The sequence below is a fragment of the Oncorhynchus masou genome, chromosome 10 (genome assembly GCF_036934945.1).
Source record: "Oncorhynchus masou masou isolate Uvic2021 chromosome 10, UVic_Omas_1.1, whole genome shotgun sequence".
NCBI lineage: Eukaryota > Metazoa > Chordata > Actinopteri > Salmoniformes > Salmonidae > Oncorhynchus > Oncorhynchus masou.
This window is the reverse complement of record NC_088221.1, coordinates 25965463-25989686: the sequence shown is the minus strand read 5'-3', so window position 1 is coordinate 25989686 and position 24224 is coordinate 25965463. Positions and strand designations below refer to the sequence as shown.

The 24224-nt window shown below is 43.4% G+C and overlaps 1 protein-coding gene across 1 annotated transcript in view; it reads left to right on the top strand.

Annotated features, from left to right (window-relative positions):
- The window catches only part of LOC135547412 (cholecystokinin receptor-like), a 55080-nt gene extending 32445 nt beyond the window's left edge, over positions 1–22635 (top strand). Inside the window, exons 2-5 of the mRNA XM_064976416.1 lie at positions 6435–6683; positions 11081–11345; positions 17040–17167; positions 19727–22635. Coding sequence (XP_064832488.1) covers positions 6435–6683; positions 11081–11345; positions 17040–17167; positions 19727–20283 — 1199 coding nt within the window. The 3' untranslated portion in view covers positions 20284–22635. The remainder of the gene's footprint in view (positions 1–6434; positions 6684–11080; positions 11346–17039; positions 17168–19726) is intronic.
- Positions 22636–24224: the final 1589 nt, after the last annotated feature.

Genomic DNA, 24224 nt, shown 5'->3' with positions numbered 1-24224 from the left:
AGAAAACCTCTCCCAACATTGAGAACAAATCAGTGATCAGTTCAATCATCCCAACCAACCTGGGACACAGTAAAAACAGATGTGCCAGAGATTCAGACTCAGCACAGAATGGACACCCCTCCAACAGTAGGATCCAGGTGTACCAGATGCATGTTGGTGGCTATAGCTCCATGTATTATCCTCCATTGGAGGTCAGCTGTCCTCTTATCAATAGGCAGTTTGTATAATGATTGCCAACAGCCTTTTGGAGAGGCACCTGGACCAAGCACATCCGCCCACCTCGTCGATTTTACCCCTTCCAGGGAAGAGGCATGGGACACCTTTACACATATTCTGTACATGGCCTTCTTTCCCACCTCCTTGAACTCCCCCAGCTCCGGGGTATCGAAGGAAAGCAGCATCCCCACGTCCTCTTCAAATGCCCCCAAATGCCCCCAAATGCCGGAAAGCCGTGTTCCTAGAGGAAATGTCCACCAGGCCTTGCCCACCCTCGTGCAGTGGCAGGTACAGGGCTGCAGCTTTAATCCAGTGTTGTCCAGACCAGAAGAAATTGACAAGGGTCCTCTGAAGCTCTTGTATCAGACCCTTTGGTGGCTGCAAAATCATTAGTCTGTGCCACAGGGTAGAAGCAGCAAGATTATTAGCTACCAGGACCCGTCCCCTATAAGACAGCTGGGGCAACACCCATTTCCACCTTGACAGTCTGGCACACACTTTCTCCGCTACACCCTCCCAGTTCTTTTTCTGAAAGACATCGGAGCCTAGAAAAACCCCCAAAGTCTTCATCCCATGTCTGCCCCACTGAAGCCCCCCTGGTAACCTTGGAGTGGACCCCATCTGAAGCTGACCTGCCCACAGCGCTTCACTCTTTCCCCAATTGACTCTAGCTGAAGAGGCCCCCTCATACACCTTTAAAGTGTTTGAGAGAACCTTAACATCCTCACCCCCTGTAATAAAAACTATCATGTCATCTGCATACGCAGACAGTGCTATCGTGGGACCCTTCATTACACCTGGCACAGAGAAACAAGTAAGCTTCGCTCTTAAAAAACAAAGCATTGGTTCAATCGCCAGACTATATAACTGCCCTGAAATTGGGCATCCCTGCCTGATGCCCCTTTCGACAGGGATGGGGCAACTTAAACCACCACCCACCTTCACCATACACGAGGCTCCAGCATACAGTAAATTCACCCAAGACAGAAAAACATCCCCAAACCCAAAGGCTTTCATTGTTTTAAACAAGTACTGGTGGTCCACACGATCAAAAGCCTTCTCCTGATCCAACGACAGTAAACCCACATTTACATCAGACAGTTTACAAATGTCTAAAATATCTCTTATCAGAAACAAGTTGTCAACAATAGAGCGATCAGGTACACAGTAGGACTGGTCCTTGTGGACCAACAATCCCAGATACTCTTTCAACCTGTTTGAGAGACATTTAGAAACAATTTTGTATTCTGCGCACAGCAAAGCAACAGGTCTCCAATTTTTTATGAGAGCCAAATCCCCCTTTTTTTGGCAACAGTGAAAGCACCGCACGTTGACAGGATACAGGAAGAGAACCCTCATGAAAAGATTCACACAGCACTTCATAAAAATACTCCCCAATAGACCCCCAAAAGTGCTTATAAAACTCAGATGGTAAACCATCGATGCCAGGGGCTCGGCCTGTTGAGAGCTGCATAACTGCTGTGGACAGCACCTGCTGTGTAATGTCAGCGTCTAATGCGACTCTCCGCTCAGGTCCCAATTGCGGAAGACCATGTAACAACTGTTCAGTACACAGAGAGTCACAATCCTCCGCCTTATAAAGGGAGGAGTAGAAATCCACAGCATGTTGATGCATTTCAATATCATTCGTGGTCACCTTCCCATCAGGGAGACGAAGGCAGACCATCTGTTTACATTGAAATGTCAACTGTCCTAGGTTAAAAAAAAGCACTAGGAGGATCCATATCCTTGAGGGAAGCGAAATAATACCTAATCAAGGCACCCTTCACTCTACCTCTCCCTACATCAGCGGGCCCAGGCGTTACGATGACCACCTGCGCCCCTCCCTCTGCTTTCTCCCTTTTCGGGCAAGCATGTCGCTTATGACCAACATCCCCACACTCAAAACACCGTTGACTACCCGTACTAGCATAAACCATATACATTCTATTGTCATACTTGATTTTAAACGATAACTCTAAAGTCTGCTCCGGTGAGTCCAAAAACATAAACACCTGTTGCCGAAATGACATTACCTGTTACAACGCCGGGTGTTTGCAACCCAACGGGACAACCGTAATTGAACTGGCGAGCTTCCCAAAGCGCAATAACTCGCGCTCCAATAGTTTATTTGGAATAAACGGTGGTACATTTGAAATCGTTACCCTTGTTGACGGAGAAAAAAGCGGCGTAACTTGAATAAACATTCCTTTAAGAAGTACGCCATGCTCAACCATACGATCAACCAGACACTCTTCTTTAAGAAATACCACCACAGCTTTATACATCCGGGATGCATAAACAATATTCTCATAGCCAACCTTCTCTCCTACGGCGACCAGAAACTCCTCCACCGTGACAGCAGCTTCAGTAACACACCTAAAACCGTGCCGAAGTGACAGGGACGGCATCCCCTTTCGGGCTCCCATCCCCGCCAAAATCAGGGTAATTTCAATACGAAAAACAAAATACTTAATTCTACCACAACAAAAATAATAACCTTAATCATGCACAGAAGAAAACCAAAAAATGCCACCAAGAAATAGCAAACCGAAAGAAAGTTGTGAATATCTAACACTCCACAACACACGCACTCCTTCACTCAAACAATTCCCAGCATGCACCAATCACTCCCAGCATGCAGAGAGAGAGAAAGAGAGAGAGAGAGAGAGAGAGCGAGAGAGAGAGAGCAATAAAGAAGGAGAGGAAAGACCTGTGATATAATAGCATGCAGAGAATGAGAGCTAGAGTGTACTGTATGTGTGAAAGACAATCAGAGTGAGCAGCAGAGACAGTTTGTTGATTGGGGTGCAGTCTTGCATAAGAGTAAATCCAAACCCTATCTGCAATACCAGTGCGTCAGCTCACTAGCACCACAACCAACAAACACACACAAGCCACGTTTACACAAACATGCACACACCCACCCACACACACATGAATAAACACGCAGGCCTGAGGCTGCCAGGCCCGGAGGGTGAGTGTTTGTAGTTGAACATACAGAGCGGCTCTTATCCCTTGGTCATGGCTGCCTTGGAGCGTGCTTAGATGGTCTATGTGTCAGCGGGGGACGGGTGGGGTGGCAGGCTGAGATTTGAGTGACAGGCAGAGAGACGGGACTTCAACAGGATATGACCCATTGGAGCCCAAAATACCCTGGGGCTGCTGTCGCTGCATCTTCTAAAACCTGACTAACCAAACACCTCTTTCTCTTTCTCTTTCTCTCTTTCTCTTCTAAACCTGAGCTACATTTCATTTCAAACAGTTGCACCTTCAGCTTTGATCTATTCCCTCCCTCATTGACTCCCCTACACTGGTCTGATAATTTTGCAGGTGAAAGCAACATGGTGGAACGGACTGGAGGTTTTTTATACAGAGGAAGATGGGGCACTAACAGGATACAACCCACTGGGGATCCTAATCTTCAGAGCTCATGCTGACTCTCCTATAATTTGACCACCCAAATACTAAGAGGAGAGAACATGGACTCTTTGCCAGAGTCAGTGGAGGGGAGGGAGATACTCACTGGGCAATGACGTCAATTCAACATCTATTCCACATTGGTTCAACTTAATTTCATTAAAATGATGTGGAAACAACGTTGATTCAACCAGTGTGTGCCCAGTGGGGAGTATGTCTGAGTGGAACAGAAAGGTAGAGAAAGCATTGATACAGTAGGTAGGACATTTGTTTGAAAAAGGAGGTTGCATAAACTCTACATAGATACAGTGCCTTGCGAAAGTATTTGGCCCCCATGAACTTTGCAACCTTTTGCCACATTTCAGGCTTCAAACATAAAGATATAAAACTGTATTTTTTGTGAAGAATCAACAACAAGTGGGACACAATCATGAAGTGGAACGACATTTATTGGATATTTCAAACTTTTTTAACAAATCAAAAACTGAAAAATTGGGCGTGCAAAATTATTCAGCCCCCTTAATTTAATACTTTGTAGCGCTACCTTTTGCTGCGATTACAGCTGTAAGTCGCTTGGGGTCTGTCTCTATCAGTTTTGCACATTGAGAGACTGACATTTTTTCCCATTCCTCCTTGCAAAACAGCTCAAGCTCAGTGAGGTTGGATGGAGAGCATTTGTGAACAGCAGTTTTCAGTTCTTTCCACAGATTCTCGATTGGATTCAGGTCTGGACTTTGACTTGGCCATTCTAACACCTGGATATGTTTATTTTTGAACCATTCCATTGTAGATTTTGCTTTATGTTTTGGATCATTGTCTTGTTGGAAGACAAATCTCCGTCCCAGTCTCAGGTCTTTTGCAGGCTCCATCAGGTTTTCTTCCAGAATGGTCCTGTATTTGGCTCCATCCATCTTCCCATCTATTTTAACCATCTTCCCTGTCCCTGCTGAAGAAAAGCAGGCCCAAACCATGATGCTGCCACCACCATGTTTGACAGTGGGGATGGTGTGTTCATTGTGATGAGCTGTGTTGCTTTTACGCAAAACATAAAGTTTTGCATTGTTGCCAAAAAGTTCAATTTTGGTTTCATCTGACCAGAGCACCTTCTTCCACATGTTTGGTGTGTCTCCCAGGTGGCTTGTGGCAAACTTTAATCTACACTTTTTATGGATATCTTTAAGAAATGGCTTTCTTCTTGCCACTCTTCCATAAAGGCCAGATTTGTGCAATATACGACTGATTGTTGTCCTATGGAAAGAGTCTCCCACCTCAGCTGTAGATCTCTGCAGTTCATCCAGAGTGATCATGGGCCTCTTGGCTGCATCTCTGATCAGTCTTCTCCTTGTATGAGCTGAAAGTTTATAGGGACGGCCAGGTCTTGGTAGATTTGCAGTGGTCTGATACTCCTTCCATTTCAATATTATCGCTTGCACAGTGCTCCTTGGGATGTTTAAAGCTTGGGAAATCTTTTTGTATCCAAATCCGGCTTTAAACTTCTTCACAACAGTATCTCGTACCTGCCTGGTGTGTTCCTTGTTCTTCATGATGCTCTCTGCGCTTTTAACGGACCTCTGAGACTATCACAGTGCAGGTGCATTTATACGGAGACTTGATTACACACAGGTGGATTATATTTATCATCATTAGTCATTTAGGTCAACATGGATCATTCAGAGATCCTCACTGAACTTCTGGAGAGAGTTTGCTGCACTGAAAGTAAAGGGGCTGAATAATTTTGATTATGATTGTGTCCCACTTGTTGTTGATTCTTCACAAAAAATACAGTTTTATATCTTTATGTTTGAAGCCTGAAATGTGGCAAAAGGTCGCAAAGTTCAAGGGGGCCGAATACTTTCGCAAGGCACTGTATGTAAGTATGTTATATTCCCATTAATATTTGAGTTGTGCTGACCTAGATCTGATCTGGCCCACAGTGAGTTTGTGTCAGAGACATACATGATAACATACTCTGTGACATTCAAATAGTGTTTTACTGTACACTATCAGCACTTCTCTCCAATTAACATTTCTTATCCCTTTTAATTAATCATTATGGGAAACATTCTTCTCTTCACAATTACTTTCACTATCCGACCCCTTTGGAAATGTAATTGTGTAATTCATTGCGTGCATTAGGCCATGGTCTGTAAGTGAATGGTGTCCCATGGAGAAAAAGTAGAAGTTGCTTTCCAGACCAGAAGAAGTACCTTTAAGGTAGTCAATAAGGACTGGAATTATTTCTCTTTTTCATTTACCTTCCTTCCTTCCTTCCTTCCTTCCTTCCTTCCTTCCTTCCTTCCTTCCACACACACACACACACACACACACACACACACACACACACACACACACACACACACACACACACACACACACACACACACACACACACACACACACACACACCCTCCCACCACTATGGTACACCCAGAAGCCAGTTAGATGTAGAAATCAATAGAAACACAGTGAAACAGGGTGATTGTATTGAGCTGTATGTTCAACAGTGCTGATTAATCTGTTAAACTGGACCAGGGCTCCTGTCCTCACTCACTTTCTCGCTCGATGGGCTTCTATAAAGATGTATCTAACCACCTGTGGCTGAAGAACACAACACAAATACTGTGTTGGATTGTGAATGGTGGGATTTTATTGCTTCAATCAGGTTTTGAATCTAACATGTTATTTTATCTCCACCTCTGTTTGTCAACCCCTCTCTCTCATGCTCCCCCCTCTTTTATACCCCTCTCTATCTCTCTCTTTTTTATCCTCCTCTCTCCTCCATCTCCTCCTCCCTCCAGAGGTGGACTCGCTGCGTATCCTGCTCTACTCTGTAATCTTCCTCCTCAGTGTGTTTGGCAACCTGCTAATCATTGTGGTCCTGACGGTCAACAAGCGCATGAGGACGGTCACCAACTCCTTCCTGCTGTCCCTGGCGGTCAGCGACCTGATGATGGCCATCTTCTGCATGCCCTTCACCCTCATACCCAACCTCCTGGAGGACTTCATCTTCGGGCCCACCATGTGCAAGATAGTGGCTTACCTCATGGGTAAGAATGGGGGACTGGAAATGTTGAGGGTGCGTGTGGGAGATATCGAGGCTGGAGAAAATATTGGGTTATTGAGAGAGAGAGAGAGAGAGAGAGAGAGAGAGAGAGAGAGAGAGAGATATATATAGAGAGAGGAGGTATGGGAAGAGAGAGTGATGGAGGTATGGAGAGAGAACAACAAGAGTGATACAGACAGGATGGATATCTGTCTAACTTTCTGACCCACTCTATCTAGCCAAATCTCCCAATCATGTTTTACAAACACATCCATACAACCTTAAAAACACATCTTAATTTAGAAGTCCACTGTGCATACTGATCTCTGTTTCACAAGCTGCAGTTAGGGTCACATTTAATCTGATCCCTGATGGTTTGAAAAGTTTGAACTTTACGACTTAAACAATTGCTGAAAAAATGACTTGTGTCATCCACAAAGTAGATGTCCTAACCGACTTGCGAGAGCTATAGTTTATTAACAAGAAATTTGTGGAGTGATTGAAATATGAGTTTAAATGGCTCCAACCGAAGTGCATGTAAACTTCCGACTTGAACTGTACATACATACACTTACATACAGCTGAAGTCGGAAGTTTACATACACTTAGGTTGGAGTTATTAAAACTCATTTTTCCACCACTCCACAAATTTCTTGTTAGTGAACTTTAGTTTAGGCAAGTCAGTTAGGACTTGACACAAAGTAATTATTCCAACAATTGTTTACAGACAGATTATTTCACTTATAATTCACTGTATCACAATTCCAGTGGGTCAGAAGTTTACATACCCTAAGTTGACTGTGCCTTGAAACAGCTTGGAAAATTCCAGAAAATGATGACATGGCTTTAGAAGCTTCTGATAGGCTAATTGACATAATTTAAATCAATTGGAGGTGTACCTGTGGATGTATTTCAAGGCCTACCTTCAAACTCAGTGCTTCTTTGCTTGACATCATGGGAAAGTCAAAAGAAGTCAGGGAAGATCTCAGAAAAATAATTGTAGACCTCCTCTGGTTCATCCTTGGGAGCAATTTCCAAATGCCTGAAGGTACCACATTCATCTATACAAACAATAGTATGCAAGTATAAACACCATGGGACCACGCAGCCGTCATACCGCTCAGGAAGGAGACGCATTCTGTCTCCTAGAGATGAACGTACTTTGGTGCGAAAAGTGCAAATGTCACGTTCGTCGTATGAAGGAGACCAATGTGCAGCGTCGTATGTGTACATTTTCTTTATTAAAAGAATGATCACCGAACAAACTAACAAAATAGCAAATGAAACGTGAAACTATACAATAGAGTGCTGACAGGCAACTACACATAGTCAAGATCCCACACCAGAAAGTGGGAAAAAGGCCTGCCTGAAATATGATCCCCAATCAGAGACAACGATAAACAGCTGTCTCTGATTGGGAACCATATCAGGCCAACATAGACATACATAACCCCTAGACATTCAAAACCCTAGACGTACAAAAACCTAGAGTACCCACCCAGTCACACCCTGACCTAACCAAAATATATAGAAAACAGAGATATCTAAGGTCAGGGCGTGACAGTACCCCCCCCCCCAAAGTGCGGACTCCCGGCCACAAACCTGAACCTATAGGGGAGGGTCCAGGTGGGCATCTACCCTCGGTGGCGGCTCCGGTACTGGATGCAGTCCCCGCTCCCTACACTGATCCCTTCGCTTCTGTGGAACCAGACCGTGGATCGTTGTCGGAGGAACCAGACCGTGGAACATCGCCGGAGGCTCAGAACTGGGAACCACAACTGGAGTATCTGGACTGCAGCTCTTCGTTGAAGACTCTGGACTGCAGCTTGTCGATGGAGGTCCCAGACTGGGGACTATCGATGGAGACCCAAGACTGGGGACCACCGCTGGAGGTCCCGAACTAGGGACCGTCGCTGGAGGCCCCGGACTGTGGACCATCGCAGGAGGTTCCGGACTGTGGACCGACGTTAGAGGTTCCGGACTGGGGACCGTTGTTGGAGGTTCCGGATTGTGGACCGTCGTTGGAAGCTCTGGACTGGAATCTGTCGCCGAAAGCTCTGGACTGGGAACTGTCGCCGGAAGCTCTGGACTGGAAACTGTCGCCGGAAGCTCTGGACTGGGAACTGTCGCCGGAAGCTCTGGACTGGAAACTGTCGCCGGAAGCTCTGGACTGTGGAGGCGCACTGGAGGTCTGATGCTTGGGACCGGTACAGGTGGCACCGGGCAGATGACACGCACCTCAGGGCGAGTGCGGAGAGGAGGCACAGGACATACTGGACTGTGGAGGCGCAATGGAGACCTGATGCGTGGGACCGGTATAGGTGTCACCGGGCTGATGACACGCACCTCAGGGCGAGTGCGGAGAGGAGGCACAGGACATACTGGACTGTGGCGGCGCAAGGGAGACCTGATGCGTGGGACCGGTACAGGTGGCACCGGGCTGATAACACGCACCTCAGGGCGAGTGCGGAGTGGAGGCACCACCCTTCCTGACTGGATGCTCACTCCAGCCCGGCAAGTGCGGGAAGCTAGCACAGGACGCACTGGGCTATGAATGCGCACTGGAGACCTGATGCGTGGGACCGGTACAGGCGACACCGGGCTGATGACATGCACCTCAGCACGCCCGCTCTGCAGCGCTCTCAAAGCTCCTCTCCCCGGAATCTTGCGTCGAGCTCCTCATCCGACTCCTTGACTTGCTCTGGTTTGCTCCTCGGATCCGCCGACTGCTCTCCCCCCTAAATTTTCTTGGGGTTGCCTCTCATGCTTGCTCCGTTGAGCTATCTCCTCGTATCGTCACCGTTCCGCTTTTGCTGCCTCTTATCTCCTCCTTAGGTCGGCGATACTCCCCGGCCTGCGTCCAGGGACGTTTTCCCTCCAGAATCTCCTCCTATTTCCATTCCTCCTGAACATGCTGCTTGGTCCATTTTTGGTGGGATCTTCTGTCACGTTCGTCATATGAAGGAGACCAAGGCGCAGTGTTGTATGCGTACATTCTCTTTATTAAAATAATGAACACCAAACAAACTGACAAAATAAGAAACTAAACGTGAAGCTATACAATAGAGTGCTGACAGGCAACTACACATAGTCAAGATCCCACACCAGAAAGTGGGAAAAAGGCCTGCCGGAAATATGATCCCCTATCAGAGACAACGATAAACAGCTGTCTCTGATTGGGAACCATATCAGGCCAACATAGACATACATAACCCCTAGACATTCAAAACCCATAGACACAAAAAAACCTAGACATACAAAACTTAGAGTACCCACCCTAGTCACACCCTGACCTAACCAAAATATATAGAAAACAGAGATATCGAAGGTCAGGGCATGACAGCAAATCAATCCCAGAACAACAGTAAAGGACCTTGTGAAGATGCTGGAGGAAACAAGTACAAACTATCTATATCCAAAGTAAAACGAGTCTTATATCGACAGAACCTGAAAGGCTGTTCAGCAAGGAAGAAGCCACTGCTCCAAAACCGCCATAAAAAAGCCAGACTACGGTTTGCAACTGCACATGGGGACAAAGATCATACTTTTGGAGAAATGTCCTCTAGTCTGATGAAACAAAAATAGAACGGTTTGACCATAATGACCATCGCTATGTTTGGAGGAAAAAGGGGGAGGCTTGCAAGCTGAAGAACACCATCCCAACCGTGAAGCACGGGGGTGGCAGCATCATCTTGTGGGGTTACTTTGCTGTAGGAGACACTGGGGAACTTCACAAAATAGATAGCATCATGAGGGAAGTAAAATTATGTGGATATTGTTAAGCAACGTCTCAAGACATCAGTCAGGAAGTTAAAGCTTGGTTGAAAATGGGTCTTCCAATTGGACAATTACCCCAAGCATACTTCCAAAGTCGTGGTGAAATGGATTAATGACAACAAAGTCAAGGTATTGGAGCGGTCATCACAAAGCCCTGACCTCAATCAAATATATAATGTGCGAGCAAGGAGGCATACAAACCTGACTCATTTACACCAGCTCTGCCAGGAGGAATGGGCCCGAAATTCACCCAATTTATTGTGGGAAGCTTGTGGAAGGCTTCCCGATACATTTGACCCAAGTTAATCAATTTAAAGGCCATTCTACCAAATGCTAATTGAGTGTATGTGAACTTCTGACCCACTGGGAATGTGATAAAAGAAATAAAAGCTGAAATAAATCCCTCTCTACTATTATTCTGACGTTTCACATTCTTAAAATAAAGTGGTCATCCTAACTGACCTAAAACAGGGAATTTTTACTAGGATTAAATGTCAGGAATTGTGAAAAACTGAGTTTAAAAGTATTTGGCTAAGGTGTATGTAAACATCCGACTTCAACTGTATATAATCTAAACTCTTAAATTTAGTTTTATCTTGTTTATTTGTCTTTATTTTCCAACAGGTGTTTCCGTGAGTATCTCCACCTTCAGCCTGGTTGCCATAGCAATTGAGCGCTACAGCGCCATCTGCAACCCGCTAAAGTCACGGGCGTGGCAGACCCGTTCCCATGCCTACCGGGTGATTACTGCCACCTGGCTGCTGTCCTTCATGATCATGAGTCCCTACCCGGTGTTCAGCCACCTGGTCCATGTCACCCTGAAGGACAACATCACCATCGCACGCATGTGTCGCCATATCTGGCCCCACAGGGAGGTGGAGCAGACCTGGTGAGTGTCTGTGTGTGTGTGTGTGGGTGTGTTTGGGTGGGGAGTGTGGGTGTGTGTGGATGGGTACATACTCATACTCATCTTACTTTTTGCTTACTACTGTTTTCCTAATACTTCATTTTATGGGGTTTGGGTGGAACTGTATTTACAAAGAAAGGAACATCTTCCTACACTTATGAATTGATGATACAGAAATATTGTGTTTGTATACACAGTAGAATATAAAACGATCACTAAAATGCTCTCAACAGCAAAATAATTTAAACTTGATCTCCAGCTGACCATTTCCCACCAGAGAAGCCATTCATTTGTCATTGTAGTAGAAGTGCATCCCAGGTCACCAGGTGCATTGTGGATGACTGTAGGGCTCCTCTGGAGGAGGTATTAGACACAGCCTGTGTACAGTACAAGACGTACTGCTGCTCTCTCATTATTATTTTATATTGGTAGCCTACTGCCATAACCCATTATTGGTGGAGTGGAGTCCTGTGAGAAAAAGACACTTGAGGCTTTCCAGTCTACAGAAAAGAACAACTATAGTCCAGTGGAGGCTCCTCAGTGGAGGAAGGGGAGGACTATCCTCCGCAGTGAATTTCATAAAAATAAAAATAGTGAAGCATTTAAAAAGTTATGCTTTTTACATAAAACTATACAAAAAAGTATTCACGTCACCAAATAATTGATTAAATCACACTGTTTTGCAATGAAGGTCTACGTTAGCCTCAGCAGCACTCTGTAGGGTAGCACCATGGTGTAACCAGAGGACAGCTAGCTTCCGTCCTCCTCTTGGTACATTGACTTCAATACAAAATCTAAGAGGCTCATGGTTCTCACCCCATTCCATAGACTTACAAAGTAATTCTGCCAATTTCCGGAGGTCATCCTCCAACCTATCAGACCTCTTGCAGCATGAACTGACATGTTGTCCACCCAATCAAAGGATCATATAATGAATCTAGTAATGAAAGCATACGCTACAGCTAGCTAGCACTGCAGTGCATAAACTGTGGTAAGTAGTAGACTCAAAGGGAGAGAAAGACAATAGTTGAACAGTTTTGAACAAATTAATGTATTCAAAAATGAATGAGGAGCGAGAGAGAGAACTATTGTTAACTAACTCACGTACATTGCGCTGGTCTGTATAATTGACCTTATTTTTTTTAAAGCCCAAAAAACATAATTCTTCCAGATCAACTGTAATATCAAGACCATTGTAAAGCACAATATCTCCCCTTTCCAACAAAATCAATGACGAGGCCTTCATGATGCCCATCTCTGCATGATTCAAGAAGGCAATGAGCTCCGTCGGGTCTTTTTAAAAACGGTGGGTGAGGAAGCGAACTCTATTGCGTGATAGTGAAAGGGAGAGATATTTTGGGTGGGGAAACAGCTTTTTTTCACCCAATCTGTCCAACTTATCACATTATCACCTCTAAAATGTAAATAAAACACTATAAAGAGATTACATACCTATTTGAAGGTTTGTGTCGAATATGAGTCTGTTTTTTAGGGCGGTGCTAAAGTTACCTTCAGAAGTAAATAGCGGCTGTCGCTGCTCCTTACCCCGTCCCTTTCTTATTTTTAAACAGTGAGAGAAGCACTACACCTGGTGGAGTGAGGCTGTAAGACACAGAATGAGTTGCTTTATGCGTGCTGTACATTACGTCATGACACGTCACAATTTAATGTACAGCGTTGGAGGGGTCAGTTTTTTCAACTTTTCTCCAATACTATTGATACATTACCATATCAATCAATGCTTGAATAGAAACGTAGTTCACACCCCAGATTTCGATGTTAACACAGTCGCTACAGTCCCATTAGTTTTCATTGCAGCCTTTGTACAGAATGGGGTTAGTCACCTTTTTTGTCCTTTTATTCACTTTCACTTACTTAGCTAGCAAATGCAGCTAGCCGGTTTTGCCAACTCAAACACCCAGCTCATCCAGATGGATGCTATGTTAGCAAGCTGGCTATGACTATTCCACACTGGAACTCTTCCAGGTAAGCTTTTGGTTTGACTAAATTATTGCCCTCCGTGTAACTGTTAAACTACTTACGGTCTACACTGTACTGCATGATTGTAGCGGGTTTACTAATGCATTAGTTCTATTAGCTATGTTATTTTAGCCAATGTGGTGACAACAATGTAGGCTGTCTGTAGCGGTTATGATATGAAGGTTTGATTTTGGAAAGTTTTTTTTTTGCCTGGTCACAGACAGCCGATGTTTTGTAAATTGATGTCCACAGGCAAAGGGAAAGGTGAGAGGAGGAGACCACGTAGATGCGAGAAGGAATACAACAGGCTGTTTCTGTGGCTATGAAAGTGAACTATTTGCGTTTGATCAGGGGTGTATTCATTCCGTAGATTCTGTTGAAAAATGTTTCTTAAATGAAAGCAAACGTAACGAAACGGGGATAAACATACCTGAATTTTTTTCAATAGAAATGATCATTTGCAACTGTTGGACTAATTATTACAGCCTAGATCAGCTATATGCAGGCAAGAGTGTGCAAGGCAGTATAGCACTGTCAGTACTGTCTGTCAATGTCTGTCACCTCAAATCTTTCTCTCGACATGTGTGCACCTATGCTGTAAACTTTCATTCCTAGGCTAGGTTCTAGTAACCTCATGATGGGTATATGGGAAAGTTGAGTATCAATGATGTTACATTGAACTAGGTGAATGGAATGTGAATAACAGTCATCCAATATGCTGTAATAGAAATAAGGCCATGCTCATTAAAAAAATGAACATCCTCCCTCATCTTAAATGGCACCGACTGCCATTGTTATAGTCAGTAAGAGAGCATTAAGAGAGAAACACACCTCAACAGTTTTGTTTTGTTTGGGTCTTTCCCTCCAAAGCAGGCTCAGGGGTAGCCTAGTGTCTCACGGTTTATGCAGTATCTCCACCAGTACTAACTCCGCTCTCGGCCTCGCTAACCTCTCAACCCCTTACTCTCTTTCACATCTTACGATCTCTCTAACCCTCTAATTCTTCTTCTCCCTCTTCTTCATGGCACTCTTTCTATTGCCTCCTCATCCCTTCTCCATCTGTTTGTCCGTCCGTCTGTCTCTCTCAACCCTTCATTCCTCATCTCCTCATCCTTCATCCCTCATCCCCGCTCTCTGAGGAACTCTGACCTAAATCAACCGTACATGTAAATGTTAACTTGTTAAGTGTGTTCTGTCTTCCACTGTGTGTTAACATCCAGTGCTGTCATTCACAGGGCTCTCTGGGGTTCCTCTCCAACCTCTCGGTTGTCAGACATCCATTTGAAACCACTATTGAGATGAATCAAATGTACAAAGCGTCCTCTTTACCTTTTCTTCCACTCAGGGTTTAATTGTGAGTTACAAAGTCTAGAACACTACGAACCAAATATAAGAATAATTATTGCAACGGAAAATGCATGCAAATCAAATTATTCTAAACTGCTACCGGCTCTCTTATGATTGAGGAATATAATTATAATGGCCGTGGTAACTCTTCAAAGGAAAACCCAACATTTTTTCAATGAGCTATTAAGGCTATCATTCATGTGACTTTCCCCAGAGCGGTAGTTAAATTCTAACAATTCCCATTCTCAATTCACCAGATCAATGTTTCTATGAAGACGTAGCCTTGGTTTTGGCACTATTACTTCTATTCTGAAATTGTATTTAGTCACTAGTATTGATTGTACCCGTTTAAGGCTTTTAGCGTGAAGCACTTAATTATTCCCAGAAGCCACCTGCTTGTGTCAGAGTCAAGGAGAAGGAGCTATTATGTCGATGTGATTCTTGGCTGTTCTTATAAGGAGAACTAATACAAGACAAAATACTTTATCTGTTGTAACCTGTGAGTTATTTTATTCCCACGTGTCCTCTGGAGAAGAGACTATAATATATAGAATATTCACAATCAAGACATTACGCTTACGAATGTATTTTGAGTTCCTCTTTCCAGATATTCTGTCCTTCATGATGACAACTGGTTGGAATGGATAGTATAAGAAACAACATCGGGGTGTCTTCTATAGTGTTAGAGTAGTAACCAATATTCCTTGTATTTTTTTTCAGCACTGAGCAAATTTCAGATCTACTGAGCATAAACTCGAACATTGTGAACATTCTGTGCAACTTCTGGCATGCGTTTATTGTGAACACTGAGGCTGTACCTACTTTAAGTTACCAATAACAGTGGCGAAGTAGGCTACTGTGGCTATTTGATAACAATGTAGGCCTATCAGAATGGCCTACCATCAAAAACAATGGTGAAAATGCATCCCACAACACTTATGGAAACAGCTGTTCTATAATTCAGCCTACACCAGCAGCCAATGTGTGGTTGGCCTACATTCCATGAAACTTTATGAAAAGATATGTAGGGCTTGACAAATACCTGTTTAGTCATGATGAAAATGTGTTGTTTGATGCAAGAAACCCCTTTACAAAATAAAGCTCATTATTATTCCCATACATTTATTACAGAGAATCAGACAAATTATGCTACCCTCTGTCTATTGGCTACTTAGTTTATTCAAGCCTGCCTCAAAATATAACCCTGCACCTTTTACCTGGCTGTTCAAAGATGGCTAGAAATGGATACGTATTGTGCTCTTGTAGGAAGCAACTACTCCCCATTGCTGACTAGAAATTAGCTATAACTCGGCTCATAACTCCCTTACTAGCAAAGAATATGAACAAATGTGCACACATGGCTACATGCAGCTCTCGCTTTGATCTCACAACAAGTGCATCTACTCATGACCACTCATGCTGTAAACACAGTCCAGTTCAAAGTGAATGGCACAGACCATATATAGCAATGGTCTATTTGCAAATAGGGGTACTGCAGCTCTGATTGGTTATACTGCACCGGTCTGTAGAGTACGGGCTGAGTTGTGCCTGTCAATGCAATAGAATACTACTCTGGTGCATTCTCCCTACAATAAAATCTCTTGCATAGATAGATTTGCATACTAAGTCTTGCAAATTGCGTTTTGTTTTGGTATGTTGCATTGAAAGTGGCTAATATTGACAATTCCCACAGTAGAGGGAAACATTGACAGTCTTAACTAAAGTGGAAAACTAGAAAGATGAGTGGAGTTCAATCTCGTGCTTCTCAGCACGGGCTGATGTTTCTTCTGCATGGCAGTCCAAGGGGAGCTGCAAGCCCGCACACTCGCACAGCTTAGAGGAAACATTGGTAGTAACCATTATGTCATGTCTCCACCGGTTGTATCCCAGCATAGATATTCAAGAACTTCCTCTACCTAACCTCTTTTTGGAAGTCTCCCGTGAGCAAGCCCTCTTCTTTTATGCATCTATCATGGGCTCCCGAGTGGCACAGTGGTCTATGGCATTGCATCTTACTGCTAGAGGCATCACTACCGACCCTGGTTAGATTCCAAGCTGTATCACAACCTGGCTGTGATTGGGTGTCCCATGGGGCAGTGCACAATTGGCCCAGCATTGTCCAGGTTAGGGTTTGGCCGGGTAGGCCGTCATTGAAAATAATAATTTGTTCTTTACTGACTTGCCTAGTTAAATAAAGGTTAAATAAAAAATAAAATATCAGTACTCCTTGTGGAAGCTGTCCTCAGGCACAGATCTAGGATCAGCTTATCCTCCAAAAGTCCTAACCTTAATCATTAGAGGGGTAAGGTACAACTGACTTGTTAATCCCAGTTCCTGTGTGTGTCCCAGGAATATGATGTTGCTGCTTACGCTCTTTGTTGTTCCGGGTGTGGTGATGATCGTAGCCTATGGACTTATCTCCAGAGAGCTGTACCGGGGAATCCAGTTTGAGCTGGGTCAGAAGACATCATCCCCCAGTGAGTCCTTCATTACTGCTATTTAATTATACACACATGTATTCACTTCTTTCAGCAGCTGGGTAAGTGAGAAGACATTAGAATGCGGAATTGGCATGAACAACAAATGTTAGAATTTTAGTACTGAACATATTGTGTATCTTCTAGTTTCTGCCCATTAGAGCTTCCCAGATGTTTTAATTATGATCCAGATTATCTTGGATTTGAGTGCACCCTCTCTCTCTCTCTCTCTCTCTCTCTGATTTATCAGCATGATAATCCTAATTATGGTCACACAAAATAAACATTTTATTAGCAGTACAATCATGGTAATGTGTTGCAGGTGTGAGCAAAATACTCTTTAGTCAGTATGAAAGGGCTCAATTCAGATTTACAAAATCAAATCCTTTTTTACACGTTTTGATTTAAGCACTTCTTAGAAGTTTGTATTCAGACTTACTATATGCAGGTGCCTAACAGGCTTTGCAGGTGGGGCTCCATGGCACGCGCTGAATTAATTTAATTCAACTGCTGAAAACTCTCACTTTCTGTCCAACTGATTTTCTCAAGGAGTTTTCATTCAATAGAGTTTTCAGTACATTTACTGTATCTAAAGCCATTCCTTTAAATATGGTGTTCCATTAACTTGAATTCTCACGTTAGAATTTTCTAGAAGACAAACTAGAATATATATTGAGAAAACGGGTTCAGAATAGGGATCAATGAAAGAAACCATCTAAACATGCACATTTGTCTCCTTTTCAGTACCAATTGGTAGATACTCTGATCTTGTATATTATTTAGCGTTAGGAAAGTATTTATGAATTTAAAAAAAATGTTTAGAGAGCTTTTACACACAAAATATGTTGATGAACATAATATATATCCTGAAAGTAGCTATATTTAATTGTTTCTTTCCATTAAATATTGTAAAGTGATTAAAGTGTACAATAGGGGTTGACCAGTATTCCTATATATCTACCTTAATAATCCTCACTAACCATAGAACTGTGATGACAACTGCTCAGTCATAGGGAACCATATACCAGGCTCCAGGGTTTAAACTGCTACGTGTGGTCTACGTTCCAAAAGGATTCAAAAAGGTTACATGTTCCAAATTATTGCACAACTTGTAAACCTTTGTTAGAAATCTTCAGGAACAACCACACAAATGTGAGGAAAGAAAGGTAAACTAACAATGTAATGGGATGATGCAAAATGTAAGGAAACTAACACTAAAGTGACAGTTATTAATGTATGTTGGTATAAATGATGGTGGCTACCGATAGTGGCTAATATTTAACGTAATACATAATACAAAATGTAAAAAATACAGTGAAAAGTCTGGGAATATAATTATATAATATAATTAAAATATTCTAGAAATCATAAATCAACTCGGTAGGTTGGCACTATACTGGCATTTGCACATGACTACAGAAGCCTATAGCTTGGGTTTCCACATTTCATATCTGCAAGTTATAAGGCCAGCATTTCATAAACTTCACTGTGGAAAAGGTGATATGTTGATATGCTTCAGTCTGCTGCCATGTAGCTGGTTTCACATTTGTCTCCAGCGATCATAAGATAAAATAGATTAAAACAATTGCAATTTATATTTACAATCCCCTTATCCAAATGGCTTACTCATTTACCTCGCTCTTATCAATAGCTACTATCAATTTGTAAATTACAGTGCATGGAGAACGGTGTTATTTTTATCATAAAAGAATAAAAAAATAGATGTTGTTCCACTTGGAACCAACAGGTTGCTTGACCTTATTCATATTTTCACTGTGGGCAAAGGTGGTGGAATTAATAGGGAATTAAGTCAAGGTCAAAATATGGCGTATCTATAGACGCACCTCTGCCACACCTTAACTTCTTTGAACTAGTGGGTGAATAGTATGCTAATCTCGTACCTGTTCAAGGTCAGAATACGCATAGAGGGAAAGGTGCATAAAAAGGAAATGATGTTCCATTTAAGCATGTTTAACCTAAGTGAAATAGCTGGGATGAAACTGGCTGATGGCAGTATGCCTCGTCTTCACCATCTGTCGGTCCAATATGAGAGAGTGAGGGACAAGGGGAGTTGTGATATAGAGAAAGAGAGAATGCGAAGGCACATTAGCCCTCAGATGTAAGATGACGCAGGTTTTTTGATGATTCATCGCCGTGTCAATTAAGGTGAGCGACTGTTTTTAAGAGGCATGATTCAAAGAAACAATTTCCACTGGGATCTTTAATTGTGCCACTTATCAGACACGGAAGAGAAGAAACCTGGTACAGGTGGAAAGTAGAGATAAGCAGGGGATGTGTGTGTGTGTGTGTGTGTGTGTGTGTGTGTGTGTGTGTGTGTGTGTGTGTGTGTGTGTGTGTGTGTGTGTGTGTGTGTGTGTGTGTGCGTGTGCGTGTGCGTGAGTGTGGCTCGTTTTGCCTCAATTCAGATGTATGGGGTGTTAAATGGATCATAGACTTTTGTGAACTTCTGAAATGATTAGTTACGGAACGTAATTGATCTGACCCCTCACCACAGTTTTGAACCTCGACTTAACCTCTTCTTTGCTCGCCCCTTCACAGGTCTAAAGAATGGCCTGACCGGCACCGTGTCTTGCGGCAGCGACGATGGCGATGGTTGCTACGTCCAGGTCTCCAAGCGTCCACACTCCATGGAGATGTCCACTCTGACATCATCTACTGCGAGCACATCCAAAGTGGAGCATGCCCGCAGCAACTCCTCAGAGGCCAAGCTCCTAGCCAAGAAGCGTGTGATCCGGATGCTGGTGGTGATCGTGGCTCTGTTCTTCCTGTGCTGGATGCCACTATACTGCGCCAACACCTGGAAGGCTTTCCACCCAGCCTCTGCCCGCCGTGCCCTCTCTGGTGCCCCCATCTCCTTCATCCACCTACTGTCCTACACCTCGGCCTGCGTTAACCCCATCATCTACTGCTTCATGAACACTCGCTTCCGCAAGTCTCTGCTTGCCACCTTTGCCTGCTGCTGTCGCCCTCCCTGCCGACGCCAAGGGCTGCGGGATGGAGAGGAGGACGCAATGGCTTTGGGGGTGTCCATGTCCAAGTTTAGTTACACCACAGTCAGCACTATGGGGCGTGCTGAGGGAGGGACCACTGACTGACTGGGGGACAGGGGAGACCAGAGAGATATGTGGTTATGTGATCGGTTTAGTCATTTCTATAGGGGAAACCATTAACCTGTGGTCATTAAGTATGGGGGAGATTAGGTTTGGGCGGTATCCAGATTTTCAAACCTTCCTACCATTCCTGTACCATACCGGGGTACAAGTTATTACCGGCATTGCACACAAGGGGGGCTATTTATTTTCAAAACCAAAAAACAACACCAACAAAACATTTAAACAATTCTTATTTTTTTACAAATTTGGGCAGGATCCAGGAGGGGATTGACTTATTTAACATATAGTTATAAGCAGTGGCGTAGCATTTATATATTTATGGTATTCAAAATCATACCGTCTGAATTTCACAATTCCCCCGGTATACCGCCCAAGGCTAGGGGAGATGCACCCACAGTCTATAGGGAAGTCAACACAAGACCGTGACTGTAATGCTAATGTCAAGATCAATTGGCTCAGAGATGTATTATCTAGTTAAACTAACCTACTGTATGTTGATGGGTAGATCAAACCTGTAGTCCTTTAAAAAAAGGGAAAATACTCATGACCTTTCAATAGTTGAAAAACTAAAGAAAATAATGGAAATATAATAGCACTGTTTTTCATTAGCATTTATCCCAAGTGATGGAAAACAATGTTTAATTTAATGGTATGTAGCCTATGTAGTTATTTCGTTATCATCTGGGACAGCTTGCATTAATTTTTACTGTTGAACCCTTGATATAGGATTGGAACTAAAATCAGGGTGGAATTAAAGGGTTATGTGTTGGTAGGGGGGTGTATTCCTGAATGATACGCTATGGGGTTGCAGTGCAGTAGCTTGAGGAACAGGTATTAGTAATACCATTTGCAAAGTTTCTACTTATTTTCACGTTGCTTTGGGTTTTTACAATGCCGATGATGTTCTTATTATTAGTGTTGTCAATGTCCTGATGATGAGAAAGTCTGTTGTGGACTATAAGTGCGTGCCTGTAAATGCTGATCTTTCTTCGAGTATCATCTGTTTGCTGTGCTGTGGACTATGTATTTCATGACGGACATTGTAAATACGGTGTTGCTACATCATGGTCTTAGCCAGACTGGATTGGATGTGGATTGGAGGCCAGACTCAACTGTGACCAAACCAACCCAACCTTACCGAAGACAGCAGCGATAATGAAAGTAAGTAATGTGGGGTATTAGCGAGGTACTTTTACTGTATATTTCGGCTGTTAGTCTGGATCCAGCTCATTTGTAATCATGGTAGACTGCCTTTGTCTCTTTTAGAGATGCATCCTTGCTTTTTCAAAAACAGCTCGGTGTCTGCAGAAAACTGACGACACAACAACTTGTGTTGCATATCATTGACCTGTTGTGTACAGTGTATGTGCTCTGTTGCCATCTAAAGCACCATGTTGTCCATGTATCCACTGCACTGTTGGTGTGTGTGTTTGTGTTGCTGCTAACAGGGTGCGTAAAGTTACTCAGCTGAGCAGGGGAAAGATTCTACAGACATTACTGATTGGCTTCAGCATCATCTAAACTGTCAAACATGTCCTTCATACTGTAACATACTGGCAGCACAGAAGCCTGTCGATTTACAGGACCTTTACTAAAATACCAGTTTACAGCATATTACTGGAACACCTGCCTACAGAAACATGCTGTATTTCTAGAATCTACAGTGTATATGTGACAATAAAACATATACATTGAGTGTACAAAACATTAATATGGAGTTGCAGCCCCTTTTGCCCTAGGAACAGACTCCATTCGGCGGGGCATGGACTCTACAAGGTGTCAAAAGCGTTCCACAGGGATGCTGGCCCATGTTGACTCCAATGCTTCCCACTGTTGTGCCAAGTTGGCTGGATGTCCTTTGGGTGGTGGACCATTCTTGATACACATGGGAAACTGTTGAGGGTGAAAAAACAAGCCACATTGCCGTTCTTGACACACACAAACCGGTGCACCTGACACTTACTACCATACTCCGTTCAAAGGCACTTAAATCTTTTGTCGTACCCATTCACCCTCTGAATGGAACACCTACACAATCCATGTCTCAATTGGCTCGCCTTCATCTACACTGATTGAAGTAGATTTAACAAGTGACATTGAGAAGGGATCATAGCTTTCAACTGGATTCACCTGGTCAGTCTATGTCATGGAAAGAGCAGGTGTTCCTAATGCTTTGTACACAGTGTGTATGTTCTTGTTTATCTAGTTTTTACGCAAGTTTTTAGACAAAAAATATGATAGGGTACTGTATTCTGTGAGATATAGCATTCTCACCAATGGGACACGCCTCAAAATACAGTATGTTAATGAGATTCTATCTCCGCCTACGGCAATTTGTTACAGTGTCGATTTAGCCCAAATCACCTGCTTATGCAGCTGTGTAAAAATGACATCATGTTGTAGATTGTACTATTTGGAGGCTGACGTTTTCAAATTGACAAGGGCCTGTTCTGTATGGCTGCCCCAAATGTATGTATGGAATCTAAAATCTCTCATGATTTGTTTTAATCTCCATTGTTGATATTGTGTTGTGAGTAGACCATGTAGAAACAGAACTTTGCCTTAATCTAGGGGACTGGGTCAAGAGACAGTGATTAGATGGCATGGGGCCTTCATCCTTCATCTCTGAGGCTGAGTGTAGGGTATAGGACAGGTTTTCTTTGAAAAACAATTATTCAGTATCTCCTCACCTTGGCTCAACATTATCGCTGTTGAATAACAACCATCTGATGCTCAAGCTCCTCCTCCTCCAGCAAAAAAACAGAGTGTGTTGTGTTAAAAATCGTCCCCTCCAGGGAGAGAGGGGGAGAGGAGTCACACTCAAAGCCTTCCCAAATCTTTACTCAAATGGACACGGTTGACTAATTACTACTCATCCTCAGCGCACCGGAGGCACTCAGATCTGCCCACTGACCTTCTCTGCCTCATCCGTTTCTCTCTGTTCCCCTTTCATCTGCTAACTGTGGCATAGATGTCAGAGTCGTGGGGAAGGCTTCAGCCTGGAGTGTGTATGCAGGGACAGAATGAGAGAGCAGAGAGCAGAGTAGTGAGCAGAGAGGGTTTTCAGACAGACATACAGGCTGGAGAGAGAATGTACTTTTAGCAGATGTCCCCCAGATGTAAGAGCAGAGCCCGGGGAGCATGAGAGAGTGTGCGGGGGAGAGAGAGGAACATTCACCAGATTCAGGCAAAGGTGTAAAGTAACTTGGCGGGATGTGGCTCTGATTTATACACTGTGATCTTGTTTTTGATTTAATTTTGTGAGTGCATCTTTGCATTACATCTTGTAGGAAGATAAAGCAATGCACTACTACAATGACCTCTCTAGCTCCTTCCATTATGTTTTTATGAGAACAAAGGCAAATAACACAGACTTACTTACTCTCTATCCCAGTGGTAGCGTCATTCTGTGGAACAGATTGAAAAAGAGGTAAATGAGTGGGATCTCTCTCTCTCACACCCACCCACACACACCCACCCACACACACAAAAGACATGAGATATTAATGCCTCTGCTGGTGGCGTATGCCTACAGAATGCTTAATGCATTGGGGCGGTAGTCCAGGAATGGAAAGCCCTCCTTAACGTCAGATAAGAGATGCTGATTTTACAATGGTGGCAGAGAGAATGTTCAGTGTTATGACTTTGCTACACACACTCACACTGTCTCCTTTCTTTATTTTTTTCTATATTATCCCCCGTCACAAAGATAGCAAAACAAAATACACTGCAGTACATAAACAAAGGTATGTGGACACCCCTTCAAACTAGTGCTATTTCAGCCACACCTTTGCTGACAGGTGTGTACAATTGAGCACACAGCTATGCAATCTCAATAGACAAACATTGGCAGTAAAATGTCCCCTACTGAAGAGCTCAGCGACTTTTAATGTGGCACAATTATTGGATGCCACCTTTCCAAC